The 17,390-nt window shown below is 50.7% G+C and overlaps 1 protein-coding gene across 4 annotated transcripts in view; it reads right to left on the bottom strand.

The window, feature by feature from the left end:
- INPP4A (inositol polyphosphate-4-phosphatase type I A) overlaps positions 1-17,390 on the bottom strand; it is a 114,815-nt gene that overhangs the window by 60,648 nt on the left and 36,777 nt on the right. For 2 of the 4 annotated variants that reach the window (XM_040623559.1, XM_040623560.1), the window contains exons 2-4: positions 2,256-2,326; positions 1,123-1,331; positions 476-520 (exon numbers count right to left, since the gene is read on the bottom strand). In XM_040623559.1, the coding sequence (XP_040479493.1) occupies positions 476-520; positions 1,123-1,228 (151 nt within the window). In that variant the 5' untranslated portion in view covers positions 1,229-1,331; positions 2,256-2,326. Of the gene's footprint in view, positions 1-475; positions 521-1,122; positions 1,332-2,255; positions 2,327-11,817; positions 13,808-17,390 lie in introns of those variants that run through there. The other 2 variants (XM_040623558.1, XM_040623561.1) reach the window with 2 other exon arrangements.

Here is a 17,390-nt window from a genome sequence, read left to right as displayed (position 1 = left end):
ACAATTTTAGGGATTCAGGCCAGTATTTAGGACATGCTGACACTGCCCGAGAGGGAAAGCAGTAAGTGTGATTGCCTCCACTCACAGAGTAGGGAACGAGGTCTAGACAGCTAAACTCAACTGCACGGGGCCTTATGGCTGGGGCCGACAATGCTGGCCCTGAGCCAGTTTTCCCACCCCTCTGACCCTCCCCTAGGAAGAGGGAGGCTGTCCTTGCAGCTCTTGGGTGCTTACCTCCCAGCCCCACCCCCACCACGGCCAGCCTGGAGGGAACGTATGCTGAGGAGACCCAAGGCCTGTGGGCTCCAGGTTCCCTCGCACACATGGGACATTCACACCCGTCTCGTGGCTTCATCTCAGAAACACTTCAGCAGCAGCAAGTTCTCGGACACAAATTCATGTCAGAGTCCGGTTTTTGTTTTTGAGCAACATACATTTGAAAACAAAAGAACAAAAAATTCAAAAAGATACCTACCTAAGCTGAATTCTAAAATGGGCTCATCTGGATCTTGTATATTTCCTGAATAAAAAAGAAATGACGGGGAAAAAAAATCACCCTTAATAAACTCTTCCTTGCATTTAGATTTTATTCAAAAGACCCAACATTCTACTTTTTACCCACCTCAGAAACAGTTATCTGAGATAATTTCTTCATTTTCTAAACATTTTGCTTCTGAGATTCCTAAGAAGTCTCGGGCTCCAAGACCAAACCCCCTCCCTTCCTCAGCTCTGCACACCCACAACAAGGAGGGCTTTGATCATGGCCTGGGCACTTGCCAGACACGCACTTGCCAGACGGGCACTGTGGACATTCCCATATCATCTACTGGCAAATGAGCCCTGGGGGTGCCCACCCAAGCTGGAAAACTGCCGGCCATCAGACTGCACTGCAAGCAGTTCCCAGGAACAGGGCTGACCTCCCCTCCCCCTCCATTCCCTGATTCAACCAGAAGAACGTCATGGCAGGGTGCCCCCCAGCCTGGGGCAGTCACCGGGGGCTCGTTCTGGCTGTCCGCAGGGGACTCCAGGAGGCAGGCACGGCCCTCCCAGCACTGATACAGCATGGGACCTGTGTGTGGTGACCTTGCCCCAGGAACCCGGAGCAGGGCCCATGAGGCTCACCTGCCAGAGAGAGGCCCAGCATGTCGGCTGCCACGTCAATGGTGGAAGCCCGCTGCATCGCACGGGCCCTGGCGCCATGGCGAGGGCTGTGCTCTCTTGCCGTCATGATGTCATTGGTGACGATGTGCTTCCTGTTCCTGGGTCAGACCACGCCTGATTCCCCGGGAAGCGCAGTCACCAAGGCCTAGTCCCCTAAGGTGGCAGTAGTCCTGAGAAAGAGGCATAAACACTGGTAAGAAACACAGGGACAGTGACTGAGAGACCATGCTCTCATGGAGAGCGGATGTGCCTAACATGGGCAAGTGAGGAGCCAGGGGTGGAGAGTCTGATGGTCTAGGCCTCTTCTAGTGACCTCTTCCTCTACGGTCTCCAACACTCACTCACTCACACATACACACACACACACACACACACCACCAACACATATGCCCATGGTATCACGTAAGGAAATCCTGTTCTTTTCAAAAAAGATACGCCACATTAAATGATGGTTTAGATATAACCATAAAAGATGGCTCTTGAAATTTTCTCCTGTGTTTTATTAGGCTCTTCTGTTGACAAGTCTCATAGAATCTGTAAAATTAAATCAATTCACCTCTGTCAGAAGGATATGAGATGCATGAAGGGGTCTGCCGCCCACTGGCTATGACGGCATGGTGGAACGTTGGAGAGACAAAGACGCATGTATCCAACCTGCTCTCTTTCTCCCCAGAGCTACAGAAACCTCCCATGTGTCTTGGGCTTGCTTCCCTACAAGTGCGTGTAATCTATGCCTAACTAAAGTGGATAGTGCTGTGTGCTATGGATACAGAAGTCTCTGGGCAAAGTGCCACCATAGGCTGAATCGACAGATGCTCTGGCATGGCACAGAACACACACTGTGCTCGAAGAAGTGGGTTAAGCAGCAAGAAGCGAGTTTCATGTTTTTCTAGCCCTCTATGCTACAAGTCCTGCTGTCTCTAGAAGGAACCAACCTTTAGAAGTGAAGATAACTAGACTGTACAAAATTCAAACACTCCTTTCAACGGTTTCCATGTATCCAGACACTCTTGTCTTCTCAAAGTGTGTCAACACCTGTGCCCCCGAAGGGCCTGTGTTCCTGCTCTTGAGTTAATATTCACCCAGCAACTTACTGGACATGTTTGTTCTTGGACCAGTTGAGATACATAGCATTTCTTCATAGAAGCACGTCCAAATCCATCATCTAAAAATAGAAAATTTTAAACTTAACAAGCTGGTCAAACACGAAGTTCTTGAGAATGCATATTATAATGCTTATGTTATAATTTTAATGCCTAAAGATATGGGGAAGTCAAGAGCTACCATAAGTTCCTTTGAGCTCCACACAACAATCTAACCTTTTGGCTCAAAAGCAAAGGTTTTGCTGAAGCCCCAAAGAATGAGAAACAGAAAGTGCACATTCCCATCCCCCACTCCCAGGGGTGATCTGGGGCGCAGGGACGAGCCCTAAAGCACCCACTGTGTGGCTGGGATGTGGCTGAGGGAAACGGAGGAGCTAAGAATCTGAGCCCGAGGCGTCCTCGCTCACAAACCTCAGGCTCTGGAAGAAGCTGCTGGGCCCCTCTGAGGCTCCGCTTTCTAACATGAGGCTAGTTGCACCCATCTCACAGGGCTGCAGTGAGAACCAAATGTGCAAAAATGGAAGAGGGCTCTGCCCTGCTGGGGCTGTCTGGCCCTTGGGTGCCTTCCTGCGGAGCAGAACACCCAGGCTCTCACTCAGTCCCGGGGGACTGTCAGAGCAGACCTCAGGACCCAGAGCGTGAGCTATCTGAAACTGCTGGAGTCTGGGGTATAGACAACGGGCACAGGGGCGTGCTTGGCCCTCAGGCAAACTCAAGTTTCTCTTGCAGGCTGAGCTCCTACCGCTTCCACTGGAGCACCTAGGGACCTTTAGCCCAGACACCTCAAGGGAGAGGGCAGTGGCCCGGCTAGGGAGTCGCAAAGTCTCCAAGGGGAAGACTCACCAGTTTGCTGACACCAAAAGGCACACAAAGTCAAAATATGCAATGAAAATGGTAAAGACAGGGAAAGTACTTGCAGTACTAATATCTCTCATTTATAGTAATGCTTGTACAAATTAACCAAAAAAAACTCCCTAAAAATGCAAGTGGCAAAGGGATGAATTCATAAAAGAGGAATACATGTGGTAAACATTTTGGAAAAGTGACCAAACTCATTCATCATAATTAAAAGAATGTCAAATATTCCTATATCCACCTAAAGTAGTCTTTCAAAAGAGGTTTCTTCTCATGAGAATATGCTTTGTTGGCAGACCTAGGGGAAACTCTATCGGGTTCTCTTATACTGCTGGTAACATTTTAAAGTGGAACATGAGTTTCAGAACTTATTTATTTATCAAATTATTTATCACATTATTTATCAAAATGTATAAACAAAAACAAAATTCTTGCCAACAGGCCAAAGATGCTTATTGCAGCATTACTTATAATGACCAGCACTGGAACCAATGTAAATGCCCGGCTGGAAGTAAGCACGCTCGGGGACATCCATTACATGCACGACTACATGGCTGCTGAAATGATCATGACAAAGTTCGTGAACACATGACAATTTCTGCAACCTCATCAGGGATCAGGAAACCACAAATTACAACCATGAGACACCGCTGCACACTCATGATATACAACAGCTAAAAACGGGGGGGAAAAGACAATACCAAGCCTTGGTGAGGATGTGGAATAAACAGAACCCCGAGACACTACTAGTGGAGGGTAAAATGGCGCAGCCACGCGGGGAAACTGGCAGTATCGACTCAAGTTGAACGTCCACGTCCACAGGCACCTAGTACACAGCTCAGAGTGGCACTGCTGACAGAAACGCAGATTTATGTTCACAAAGGTATAAAGAACATTCAGAGCATAACGTTCGTAACAGCCAAACACTGGCAACAATCCAAATGTCCATCAACTGTAAACGAAACAACACAGATGGCTTTTAGGAACGATGTCAAGGGAGAAAGCCAGTCACACGAGAGCATATCTAGGCAACTCTATTTCTATAAAGCTCACACACAGGCCAAATGAGTCCATGGTGTTAGAGGTCAGGACGGCGGTATCTTTGAGGGGTGAGTACCGACTGCGGAGGCCACGCGGGGCATGTGGAGGCTTGTGGGCTCTGGTAATGCCCTGTCTCCTGTTTGGGGTGCTGGTTTCAAGACTAAATTTACTGTGTAAAAATTTTTTGAGCTGTACATGAATGATTTTTTATACTTCAATAGAAAACTTAATTATTTTACTGACTATAATAAAGACAACAGCATGAAAAAATGTTTCTGTCAGCTCTGCATCATGTTTTTAATGAAATATTCTACCTGTGTTCTGGTCACAGTCATTTAAAAAGATAGGACACATGGGGCACCTGGGTGGCACAGCGGTTAAGCGTCTGCCTTCGGCTCAGGGCGTGATCCCGGCGTTATAGGATCCAGCCCCACATCGGGCTCCTCCGCTAGGAGCCTGCTTCTTCCTCTCCCACTCCCCCTCCTTGTGTTCCCTCTCTCGCTGGCTGTCTCTGTCTCTGTCGAATAAATAAAATCTTTAAAAAAAATAAAAAAATAAATAAAAAATAAAAAGATAGGACACAGATTGAGGCACCTGGGTGGCTTAGTCAGTTAAGTGCTTGACTCTTGACTTCAGCTCAGATCATGATCTCAGGGTCCTGAGATTGAGCCCTGCGTCAGGCTTCGTGCTCAGCAGGAAGTCTGCTTGAGATTCTCTCTCTCTCTCTCTCCCCCTCGGCTCCTCCCCCTTTCTCTCTCTCCCTCAAATAAATAAGTAAATCTTATAAAGAAAAAAAAAAAGATAGGACACAGAGGGAAAGAGCCAGCAGGAGACCACATGGAGAAGAAGGCCCTATTTGGGGGTGTGACCACGGGGAACTGGTCCCTTTCTTAGCTTCGGGTCATCCTCTTGCAGGACTGCAAGTTGCACCCCATGCTGGCCAGAGGCAGAGGCGGCACCCTGGGCGTGAATCAGCTCGAGGAAGGAGCTCTTCTTTCTTGAACGTCCTCCCAATGTGTCTCCAGCATTCTACTGCCCCACCTGGCCACCCTGCTCAGCCTGTAGTGAGGCTGTGGTCACTCCCCTGCACCTGGGCCAGTGCAGACATGCCACCTGACAGAAGACAACGGTACCCCGACCACCTGCCAGTTCAAGGGAGGCTCCCAAACGCCCTCCCCTCTTTCACCCCCTACCTCCTCCCCCTGCAGGGCCCCTGCCCATGGGAGGGCAGAGGGTATTACAACCATGATGGGACCCTGGGGATAGAAATGCTTACAGGGGAACATCTACAGACTAATTTTACATTTGATAGAGTTCACAGACCGGAGAAGCTTTTGGGTCAAGAGGACCTCAGAAGGCACTACATGGTTATCTGGGGCATTTAATTAGGATCTGCAATTTAAATCATCAAGACCCAGAACATGGATCTGATCTGTACCACTGAACTTGATTTTCCTTATTAGTCTCATTAATTTAAAGTAATTCACCAAGGATTCTTATATTCCCAAGGTCCCTGGTTTTTCTCCTGGCCCCATTTGAAGACCAGAGCTCATTAGGAAGAAAAACTGCACTTACATCAAAGAGGACAGATAGCGTGTGGGAGTTGTTCAGGGGACTGGAATTTTTTTCTTGGGGCAAGAAGGAAAGGAGCAATAGCCCATGAAATTAACCGCCTCTTCTCCTCCCTCTGTGAGAGACGTGTGACCTTTTCTGACACAGATCATCAACTCGGTAGCAAACCCAGTCATGTCCCTTCCACCTGGTTGGGGGTGGGGGATGATGGTAGAGGAGCATAAGCGAGACAGGAGGGATGGGGTGGTTCACATGGGTCTACGGGATTCGTGACGGGTGACAGCTGACTGTCAGAAGCTTCTCAGGAAGCCAGTCTTGGAAAAGGTCTGCCTGCCCTCTTCCCCCACAGTACAAGGGCTCCCGGGCCTGGAAGGGGTTCTGGAGGCCCCTCTGGCTCAAAAACCTCTTAGGGCTGCTGAGCTGGAGCTGAGTGGGGAAGACTAGCCACAGAATTTTGCATTTTCATCTGTCTTATACAATGGTGGTTCTTCAGAGGATAATCTTAAAATGGAGTTGCACGGATGGTACCACGCAAGTCCACACAAGGTGACTTTCTCAAGGTCACATGGAGGTAAAGGATGAACTACCAGAATCAACCCAAAGCAAAAAGCCCAAATACAACTGGGGTGCTCTCCCTGCCCAGCCCACCCTACCACAGTCACCAGGGACAGGAAATGGGCTCCCAGCAAGCCTTCCCCAGGCCTCTGCCCTCCAAACGCAGGCAGCACAAGAGAGAAAGTCAAAGGCTTGAGTGCGTCAGAGCATGAATCAGCAGCCCCGAGGAGGAGGTTACTACAGGAGTCAGAAAGAGGAAGAGTTTTCTCTCAAAAACCCCCATCCCAGGATAGCCACAATCACTGATCGATGAGGCGTCACACTGCTCACTGGCAAATCACTACTAGCGATAACCTGAGAGAGACGGCTGCCGCCTTCCATACGAAGCTCCTCCTGCAGACAGTGTCCAGCAGCCAATGGCTGTGCCTCAGTCTCCCTAACATGGCAGGCCAGTCTATACCTCACAATAACGCACTTCCTGGTGTGACCATGGGATGAGCAGTGGAGCACCTTGTGACTTATGAATGCTAGACTTAAACTCCCTGCTTCTTCCATATCCTCCTGGGTGCCTCATTCAAGTCTACACATACACCAGGGGTCTAGCAAACACCTACTGAGTCACAAACTGTCAGCTTCTGTGGCAGACTGGCCTTGCTGACCGGGGTCTGGCCATCTCCTTCGTCCCAGGTACGCTGACAGGTCACCCTCTCCAGCCCCCTTCCAGGTTGGTGCAGCTGTGTGCCAGAGAGCGCAGGGATACACACCAGCTGAGATAAAGGTGGGAAAGCTGCTCCCCCCGGATTCCTGGCTGGATGCAGGGGACTGAGTGAATAATTCCAAGGCCCAAGGTGACTCCGCGGAAAGAGAGTAGGTCCCTGAGACTGGGTAGAACAGAGCCCCTGTTCCCAATCCCTTCCCCACAGACGACCTACACTGAGTTTAACTTGAGTAAGAAATAACCTGTGTTGTGTGAAGCCACTGAGATTCGGAAGGTGGCTGTTGTAGCAGCTAACATTAATCACCTTGACTAAAGTCTGGCACATTCCAGGCACCCAATAAATGGTCGTGATGAAAATAAAACTCACAGCCAGGCAAGTGTTTTGTCCATCTCTAATTCCACATCAGGCTCAGGGTCCCCTGATAGCTCTCCAGCCCCTCCGCCACCCCAATATCGCCCAGTTAGCCCTGGATCTCACCACCCCAGACACATGCTATGATGGAAGCTGGAGTTATGTTGAGAAAGCAAGTTCTCTGAGATGGCTCCAGAGCTGCTAATCAAACCAGGATAGAAGAGACCCATCTCTCCCACTGGGCACCCAAGATCAGCCTCATTCCGATAGGAGCCAGCTGGGAATCAAGGCCACGCAGGGCTCCACCCAGACCTGGTCTACACCCAACAGGGGCCTTGGGACTCTTGGGGCTTCAGGGCCACCAATTCCTTGAATCCCAGCAAATCAGAGAACAGCAACAGCACGGGTGCAAACACCACAACACGGGCACAAATCTCAGGTGGGCACAGGGTGGGTGGGGTGCAGCTGCCCACGACAAAAACTGAATGGGCCAGAGTTATGGTGGCTATGGTAACAGGCACGGGCCAGGCCAGCACAGAGGAATAGGAGTAGTGTCTCCAGAACGGCCAGGGGCAAGGATGACCAGCAAGCTGGAGGCTCCCCTCTAGGCAAAGGCAGCACTGGTGTGGCAGGCTGAGTCAACCCAACACCAAAACAGTTCACATTCTGCTCCCAGGCATCTGACCAGGTCAGTCACCAGTAAAGGAAGATTCAGCAGATGGGCAAGGACCAGGAAGGTCTGGCTTCTGAACATTCCAGAACAGCAGCCAATGGCAGTAGAAAACTCCTCCGGCTTCTGTTTGGAATGAATGAATGATGTGTGCATCTACATGACATCCCAGAAATTTAAGTGCAATGAGTCAAGTTTTGGTGCACAGGAAATGACAGAATGGTTGTGAACAGAGGAGCGCGCTCCTGGGGTGGGGAGACACACTGAAAGGCATTCTTCCCGAAATACCACAAACTTGAGCAGGCTGCTGAGAAAGGCTGAGGAAGAGGGTGCTGAACCGTGGAGAAGACGGCCAGCTGGCGTAGAGCAGGTAGGGGTGACGGGTGGGATGAGCCACTGTCAGTACAGCAGAGGGACAGGCACTGGCAGGCAGGGGCAGGAGGAGTTAAGCCAAGCTGGAACGGCAGTAAGGGTTCCTTGATCTTAATTTGCCCATTTTGGGGACTTTCACCCGTTGGATGCTCCACCCCTCGGTGCCCCTCCCCACCCTAAAATGCATGAGGATAGTGGAAGCAAACAGATCTTTCATCTTCTTCTCTTTCAAACAAGGCAACTGCCTAGAAAAGATCTTAATCTTTTAAACAAAGTCAAATATGCCTCCTGACCATAAAAAGCAAGGAATGCTGCCTGCCTCCAAGGCTCAGGTATTAATTGGCAGGAAAGACCAGATGCCCCAGGAACGAAGACAAGGGTAGAGGACAGGGAGGCGATTGTCTCTTCCCTCCTGCGCTCTGGCCCCAAGCCCAGCAGGCCCCAGACACACTGGTCCACAGAGGACTCTCAACACCTGCCCTGTGCAACCTAGACCCTTGGATAACCCTGCAGAGGCCCAGAGCTGGGCACAAGAGGCCGCACACTTGCTCAGTGAGTGTTGTTCCTCTCCGGGGACTGGACAAGAACTAGCGAGCTTCCCTCAGCCTCAGTTTCACAATCTGTAACACAGGAGTAACAACACCCACCTCGCCGGGATGCCCGGAGGAGCAAGCACAGATGTAGAGAGACACGTAAAACGCCCACACGGAGCCTGGCGCAGGGACCCGCGTCACACATGCAAGCCTCTCTTCTGGGCTCTGCCTCCCCTCCCCCACGTCTAGTCCCACACTGCACTTTTACAGGCCACCAATGAGCCCCGAAGTCCTTTCTTTCCCTCCAACGCTTTTACCCAGCGTTCCAGCTGTCCAGAACTCTTCACCCAGGCCCACGGCACTTGGCTGGTGCTTCGGTTTATAGTCACCTTGTTTTCTAAACCACTTAGGCCCAAAGGTTGCTGTTGGGAAGGGACGGGCGAATGGAGCCCCGTTCCTGGAGGCAGTGTGGCCGGTGTCAGACCAGGTCAGCCGCTGGGAGCCTCGTCACCTTCACAAAGCACCCTCTCTGGGCCTCAGGTTCCTCATCTGTCAATGAGGAGGTGGCTGATGGAAGGGTTCCAGCCCCCAGGGAAGAGGAGTGGCTGCTCTGTGCATCGGGGCTGGACACCCATTAGGCTCCTGTGCTGAGGGGCAGCAACCACCACAGTCCTCCTTCTGTGGAGACCTGCTTCCTCCTTCCCCTTCTGAGTCCGGGACCCAACCCTCTCCTACTTCTCACTCCCTGGGCCAAGCACAGAGCCTTGGACCCAGGAGAGAGGTCCAGTGTGTGTAAGTCTCCAACTTGAAGAACACCACCTCATCAGTGAGCATGCTGGGACACCTCCCCAGTGCAGCCGGCGGCCAAGGGCAGGACACCGACGCCTCAGAGTCAGGCCAGAGGAGACCGAGCGCCACTGCTGTATCTTCTCACCTGCAGGCACAACCTACCCTACCCAGCGCCCGCTCCCACCTTTTCTCTCCAGCTTCCCATGGCCCCAAGCCCTGTTCTCGGCTGGTGACACAGAACAGGCAGCAGTGATAATGGGTTCGCCCGAGATAATTAACTAGCCTGCCTCCTCCGTTTAACGAATATGGTAGCTGATACAACACAATGCCTTAACCCAGATTCAAAAGCACCTCTCCGACTCCAACAGGAGGAGTCAGGCACCCTGGATGGGTGCACACATACTCGCCTCAACCATGGCAGCAGGGGCTAGTGTCCAGGAGCAGGACAAGCCAGACTGTCCCAGCTCCCCTTCAGCCCCCCAGTCTTCCCATCTCAGTCAACGGCAGCACCATCCTTCCACTGCTCCTGCCGAGAAACAGAATCAGTGCAGGCTCCTGAACTACTCTGCCTCTCACACCCCACACCCACTACCTTCCCCACAGATCCAGACCGCAGCCCTCAGCACCCCTGCCCCACGGCCCGGCTTCTGACAGTCCCCCTGCAGCCCCCACTCTGTCCCTACCTGGCACTGCCCAGGCCATGAATCCTTCTGCCAGTGTCTTCATCTGGCTCCCCTTGGCTTCCTTGCTGTTTAGACCTCCTGGGCCAGCCACCCTCTTAGAGACCCCTCTTCCTTAGAAGCCATCAGAGGGCAAGTCCCTCACCTTCTGTATGTCCTTCCTAAAAACCAGCCTCTCCAGGAGGTCTCTGGGACAGATCGGTTTAAAACAGACTTGTGGCTCATGTGTAAGCCATGACCTTTGGGGGATTTTCTGTAGGAACTAGCTGAAAATAAGTCACCCTGAAAATGTGCTTAGAAGTGTTGGTGCTGCGCAACATGGGTGCAAACCCTGGGTCTGAGGGCTCACATCCAGGAGATGAGAGAGACGAGAGACGTGCTACCAATAAGCCAGTGCTACGTGGGGGGACGTGCAGGCAGCAGCTGCAGAAAGGGAGGGGATCCTCTGGCGGCCTCTGCTGTTCTGAGCCCTCCCACACCACACACTTAAGCCACTTTGGTTAAGCACCTACTTTTTGTCCTTCTACACCTCATGCTGCTTCTCCTCTATAAACGGACAATCTCTTCAACAACAGTGAGGGTCTCTCATGGACCAGGCCTTAGGGATACAAAGATGAACAAGGGGACTTGGTCAGGAAATACATGACCAGAATTGCAACAAAAACCTGAATGGGAGACAATCTGAGGGCCACACTGGTGCTGGTGAAACATCTTCCCCAACCCTCCCTGTGTGAAGGGCTGGCCTGCTGTTCCCCACCCCCGCTTCTTTACTGGCAGGGGTGCCCCAGGTGCCAGAACCAGGGATTCTGGAGGCTCTTTCTCGGTGAGAATCGACCCAGTGTTGACTCAGTCCTCTCACTCCCACGCGCCGGGCTTCGACTGTCATTGGATTGTCACACAAGTTTCCCAGAGCAGCACAAGCAAAGATAATGAAAGCACTGCACTGAGCACTGCAGTCTATTGTAAGAGCCGCCTGTCTAGAACTGGAGACAATGCCCGCCAGTGTCAATGTATTCTTCTCTCTCCTAGAAATGTCCAGGACTTTGACAAGTCTCACGTCTTGCTCCATTGTCAACATGGCCACTCGAAGCCCTCACATAATTAGCCCTTAAAAAGCCCTTAAAAAGCCCACAAAAAGCCCTCTGAAAGTTCGCCAGTATGTCGGCCAGGAAGGCCTCTCGGGAGTGCCAGAGAAATTTCCAAACAGGTGAGTAAAAGGACTGTATCCAGTATCTATCAGCTCCCACTGTCAAAGAAGACATGCAGTTCCCAGAGGACCAAGGGCCAAAGAGATGAGGACAACAGCTTCCCTGGGGGTCAGCGTCACTCTGACTGGAGGTCTGCAACAGACCTACCGGCTGAGGAAGGAAGGTATCATCTCAGACCCAGATGCCCCCCCTCACCCAGGGCACTTACTCAAAGCTCGCTTCCAGGAGATGCAGCTAGAACAGAACTCTCTGGATCCTCTAGGGCTGGGTAGGGGCCCTGAGCCCCAGCGTTCGGCTGGGTGTGGCCCATTCACCGCCTGAGACAGTTCTTTCTCTTCCCTTTTCTTTTTCCATCCAAACTCGAGGCTGTAAGGTCTGGCCTGGCGCCTGCTTCTACCTCTCCGCCCACTAGAGCTGACCACCTGGAAGCTGGGCCCTGACTTTCGTCAGCCACCAGGGCAGATGCCACCCCACACTCTGCTTCTCTCCTCCCTCCCCTTTGGGAGGGGTCTGTCCTTTTAGCCAAGGGAGTACTGGGGGGCGTGGCCACAGCTGCTCAAGGTTTTTCGGTATCATAGCGCAAAGAGGGTGTGCCCTCCTGGGGCGGTGGCTTACACCCCAGCTGGAGCACTCCCTCTGCCTCGCCCTGACAGTATGTCCATTCAGCCCATCCCCCCCAGTCCCTGGGGATTCGGTGAAGACGCCATCATGGTGAGGGCAGGTTCTGGTAGTGGCCAAAACAGCCAGGACACCTGGGCTGCAGCCCGAAGAACCCAATTCAGATGAGTTTCAGCAGAAAGGCACATTTGTCATAAAGCTTTGGGGCTGACTTATGAAACTTGAACAGGAATGTGGCTGAGCTGGCCCAAGGACCCCAATGTCAGCAGCAGAGACAATTCTTCTGGGCTCTCCTCTGTTGACTCCTGTCATTCTCTGCTTCTCGGAAAATGAACCTGTGCTCATGGTGATGTCAAGGCAGCCAACAGCCCCCAACTTTACTCTCCAGGTCTGGCTGTTGAAGAGGCTGAATACACAGACTCTCTCCCGATCTCCAGTGCAGCTCATTCTGGGGAAGGCAATCCAAAGGTATAGCTTGGGCCAGGTGCCCCCAGGCCAGAGGGCTGGGGTCACACTGTAGCATCAGTGCTCCCATGAGACCCATGAGTTCGGTGGGAGAACCCCCACAAAGTAGGGGAGAGGGGAGGCTGGAGAGAATCCTCACAACTCACCACAACTTTCACGATCCAAATGCAGAGACCCTGTAGCAAGTTCCTCAAACTTAAAAAAGTCAAAGAACTCCCACTGTTAAGTAAATGTTTTTCATACTGTTTAAAATAGAGAACATAAACATAAAATTAGGTATTAACTCTTTCCTCTTGGAGCTCTTCAACTACTATAAAACTAAAAGATATCTTAAATTAACTACAAGACCTGTACATAAATGAACTCATGTTTCTCATAATATAGGTGGCAGGTGGGGCCATGGCACAGAAACCATCACACAAATATAACGCTGAAGGAATCCAGAAGGCCTCTCCTGCCACCCCTTCCACCTTACTCCTGCCTGACCTGAGCCAGAAATGCCCACAAAGGCCACTATGTCCCCCCAGCAGCCATGTGGTCAAAATAACAGTGGCCAGCAGCCACCATTCCCCAGAAATGAGCTGCCGAGCACGGCAGGGGAGGCAAGATGGGGTGACACCTCCCTGGACTGGGAACAAGGAGTCTCAGGGTCCCAGACGGCAGGACATGTTGTTTTGCTCTTTCGCATGACATCAAGAGAGTTACAGGAAAAAAGTGCAAGTCGCAGTTCTACGGTTCACTGTGGAAAAATGCAAGACCGAGGCCGCTGGTCACCTTCCTCGAGTCTCCACGGTGGAGGGCTCCCACTATGGGGCCACGGAAGGTGGAAAACAAGATGGTGGCTGTGACACTTCCCTGTGTGAAGAGCACCATCTGAGCCCCGTCTGTCTTCCCTCCCTTCAGTCTGTTCGAAGCCTTCTGCTCCTCCGGGGACGTGATCAGTGTCTGCTGCCCACTGGAGTTTCTCATCACGTTTCCAGCTAGCAGGAGAAGGTCAAGAAAGGAGACGGAGAACTGCCCAGCCTGAGATGCCATCTGGCCATTCACCTGCCTCACCTTGCCCAGAGATTCCTCAGGTAGAAGACGTCACGGGCAGATGTGTGAGCACGAGCAGCAACTCCACTGGCAGGTGCCTCTCGTGCCCCCTGGTTCCCGCAGTCCTCCTCATGCCTCCCTGCCAAGTTTGCTGCTGGACAGACCAACGCCAGGCCCACGGGGCGGGGCGGGGGGGAGGTGTGGGGTGGAAGCCAGGCTTCTTCAAGGTCACAAGCTCCGGAGCGAGGTCAGGACTGGACAGGACCAGAATCAACCCTTAGCTGTCCTGCACTCTTCCTGACAAGGCACAACAGCCTGCAGAGCACATTAATGCAATCTACAGACCAGAGGCAGGTAAAGGCATAATCTTTTGCCTTGGCTAGTTCCTCATTTTTAAGCACTTTTACATATATTATTTTCATTCCACAATGTTTATTAGAATATTACTTTCTTCCCTCACCCTTTATCGGGACCCCCCTGGAAGAAAACAGTCCAGATCCAAGACACAAGAACCAATCTTTCCCTTTCCGTCCCCACCCGCAGTCTTTCCAAGGCCCCTCTGGTCACAGTCTCTGACCCGACTTCCAGCCTTCATGTTGAGCAATATTAAGAAGATGTGGTCCATATATACAATGGAATATTACTCAGCCATCAGAAAGAACGATTACCCAACATTTGCAGCAACATGGACGGGACTAGAGGAGATTATGTTAAGTGAAATAAGTCAAGCAGAGAAAGACAATTATCATATGGTTTCACTCATTTATGGAACATAAGAAATAGCAGGAAGATCGGTAGAAAAAGGAAGGGGGGGTAAACAGAAGGGGGAATGAACCATGAGAGACTATGGAGTCTGGGAAACAAACTGAGGGTTTCAGAGGGGAGGGGGGTGGGGGACTGGGATAGGCCGGTGATGGGTATTAAGGAGGGCACATATTGCATGGTGCACTGGGTGTTATACGCAAATAATGAATCATGGAACACTACATCAAAAACTAAGGATGTACTGTATGGTGACTAACATTATAAAAAATTATTATTAAAAAAAACAAATAAAATAAAATCAACGCACTTGCTCCCCCCCCCCCAAAAAAAAACCCACAAAAAACAAAACAAAACAAAAAAACCCACTACGGGCTGGAGAGGAAATGGACCTTTCTAGAGAAGGCACAAGAGAGAACTTCAGGATGGGGGTGACTCCTTGTCTTGCATCATTCATGTTTGATTTCCTTTTCATAAGCTGAAATTAAGTACTTCGAAAAAAATATTACCAATATTTTGTTAAAATATTTCAAAATAAATTTTAAAAGCCACAAAACTGGGGGGGAGGAGCAAATTAAAATTAAAAAACATAAAACTTTATGAATGGGGTAAAAAGACAAAATCTGGCCAACAACACTAATACTAAAGTAAAAAAAATATACGTATGCAATGTCCTGTATTTCTGATGGTGGAGACAGGACTTGCGTAAATACTGTGGTATGTTTCAACAGAAAAGTAGAATGGGAACCCCTGAACCAGCAAGTCATGACTCAAGACCTAGTTTCTCTGGTAGACATGTTAACCCGATTAGCAGGGGTTCCTCTGCTCGTTTCGTACAACTACTGTGGTTTTCTGTAATTTCTGTCTCTTTACTGTTCCCAACAGGTTTTCTTCTTTCCCTGTAGAATATCCTGGTTTAGTAAGTGAAGAATATGTCAAGGGGCTTTGGGAAATAGTTAACGCACTGTCCCCGGCTCACACTGCTGACATACACTCCACAATTCAAGAATAAAACATGCATCCTCCCTCTCCTTACAAAAACTCCCACGTCCTCTTTGAGGTTTGTCAACGGAAGCAGTGCAGGGAAAGTGAACCAGTTCACCACTCAGACAGTGGCTGGACACATAAAAATGGCAGGCCCCATGTGGGGAGACACAGGCCCTGACCAAGGTGAGCCTACTTGGGAGAGCCTACAGTCCCAAACACCCGCTCATACTTTTTTTTTCTTTAAAGATGTATTTATTTGAGAGAGACAGAGAGAGAGAGGATGCGGGGGGGGGGGGGGGGGGGGGGGAAGAGGAAAAGAGAATCCTCAAGCAGACTCCCTGCTGAGAGCAAAGCCTGACATGGGGCTCGATCTCAGGACCCTGAGATCATGACCTGAGCCAAAATTAAGAGTCGGACACTCAACTGACTGAGCCACCGAGGCGCCCCTTTGCTGGTACTTTTTGTTAACCTAACAGCAAAATGCACTCTTGGAAGGGAAGGCTGGCACCCACACCAGCTCCCAGAGAGGTTAGTGAGGTCCAGGCCTGATGCTGCCTGAGCCTTTTCAGAATGGGAAGCTCTGCGATTATGCCAGTTCAGTGAGCAACCATGAAACCAGGCTTTGGTTCTGTTTACTAGAACCAAATACCCAGGCAACTTTCAAAACTCCATGCCAATGCTAGTGGAGCTTTGGGAAAACAAAGGAAGATTTAGTTCCTAGGGCTTATCTAATATGATAGCTACAGTTTATTTCAAATTCAGGCATCTACGCCCGCATCCCCATGCAGAGCTTCCAATCCAGCCACACCCACGCCGCCCCAGTGCCGCCCCCTGGGTCCTGCTGAACCCTTCACCACCCTCACTCCAGCACCTTTAGCAGGCTGGTACATGGGCCCGAAGAGGCACTTACTTACAGGCTCACTCCAAAAACATTATTTCCTTCTAGACCGTTGACAGAGCAGGATGGACAGTAATTTCAAAGTTCCAATGTGTTTCAGATGACTGGAGTTGAATGGATTCAGTTTATTGCTATAACCACTAGGAAAGCTTGTTTTCTAATTCAGAAGTGTCAAGGTTGGCTTCAAGAGAGAATAGAAAACTTTCTGAGTAGCCACAAATTCCATAAAGGGCTATAAATGTGAAGCAACAACCACAATCAATGAAATGCCGGGAAGACAAAGTTATTTCTGGAACAAGGCAATAAGCCAGGAGACTGAGGATGACTTGCCCAGGGCCTCCAAGTGGGCAGCACCCAACCAGGCTGATTTTAGCTTCTGCACCAACAAACCAAAATTAGGGAGGAAGTCTCAGTCTTCTACATACCTTGGAAACAAGTGGCACACACTTTTTATAGCTTCCGCTACACAGTCGTGTTATTTGGTTGGTTTGGGTTTCTTGGTGGTTGTGGGATTTTGTGTGTGTGTGTGTGTGTGTGTGTGTGCGTGTGTGTGTGTTTTCCCTGAGGATGTGACATGGTAGGATTGAGACAGGGAAACCAGCTCTTTGGTGGACCAGCTGGAAGCTAATCTGGCACCAAAAAGAGTCCTTTCTTTCACGTATTTCTCCCATGCATCTGTGCAAGGACGAGAGCGCAGGGCCAAAGCTGGAGAAGTCAGGATCCCTCCCCAAGACTGCCTCCCAGTCAGCGGAGGTGGGGAGAGTTCCCTCACTAATCAGTTCTTCCCCTTCACAGGTAGCTCCTCAAAGTGTGGCCTGGAGCGTGCCTGACCAGGGTAAAGAGGGCCCTCACAGGAGGCCTTCTACACCCTCTCCCATGGCAGCCTGGTCACAGCTCTTATTGCAAAGCTGAGGGTGGCAGGAATGATGAAAACCCAAGAAAAGCAATTTTAAAGAGAGAGCCACAAGCAGTGACTCTGAGACCCAGGCATTTCTCAGGCAGTGCTCAAAGCGGGT

Source organism: Ursus maritimus, unplaced genomic scaffold (assembly GCF_017311325.1).
Source record: "Ursus maritimus isolate PB19 unplaced genomic scaffold, ASM1731132v1 scaffold_6, whole genome shotgun sequence".
Classification (NCBI taxonomy): domain Eukaryota; kingdom Metazoa; phylum Chordata; class Mammalia; order Carnivora; family Ursidae; genus Ursus; species Ursus maritimus.
The sequence above is the reverse complement of the archived record's forward strand: the minus strand, read 5'-3'. Positions and strand labels throughout refer to the sequence as shown.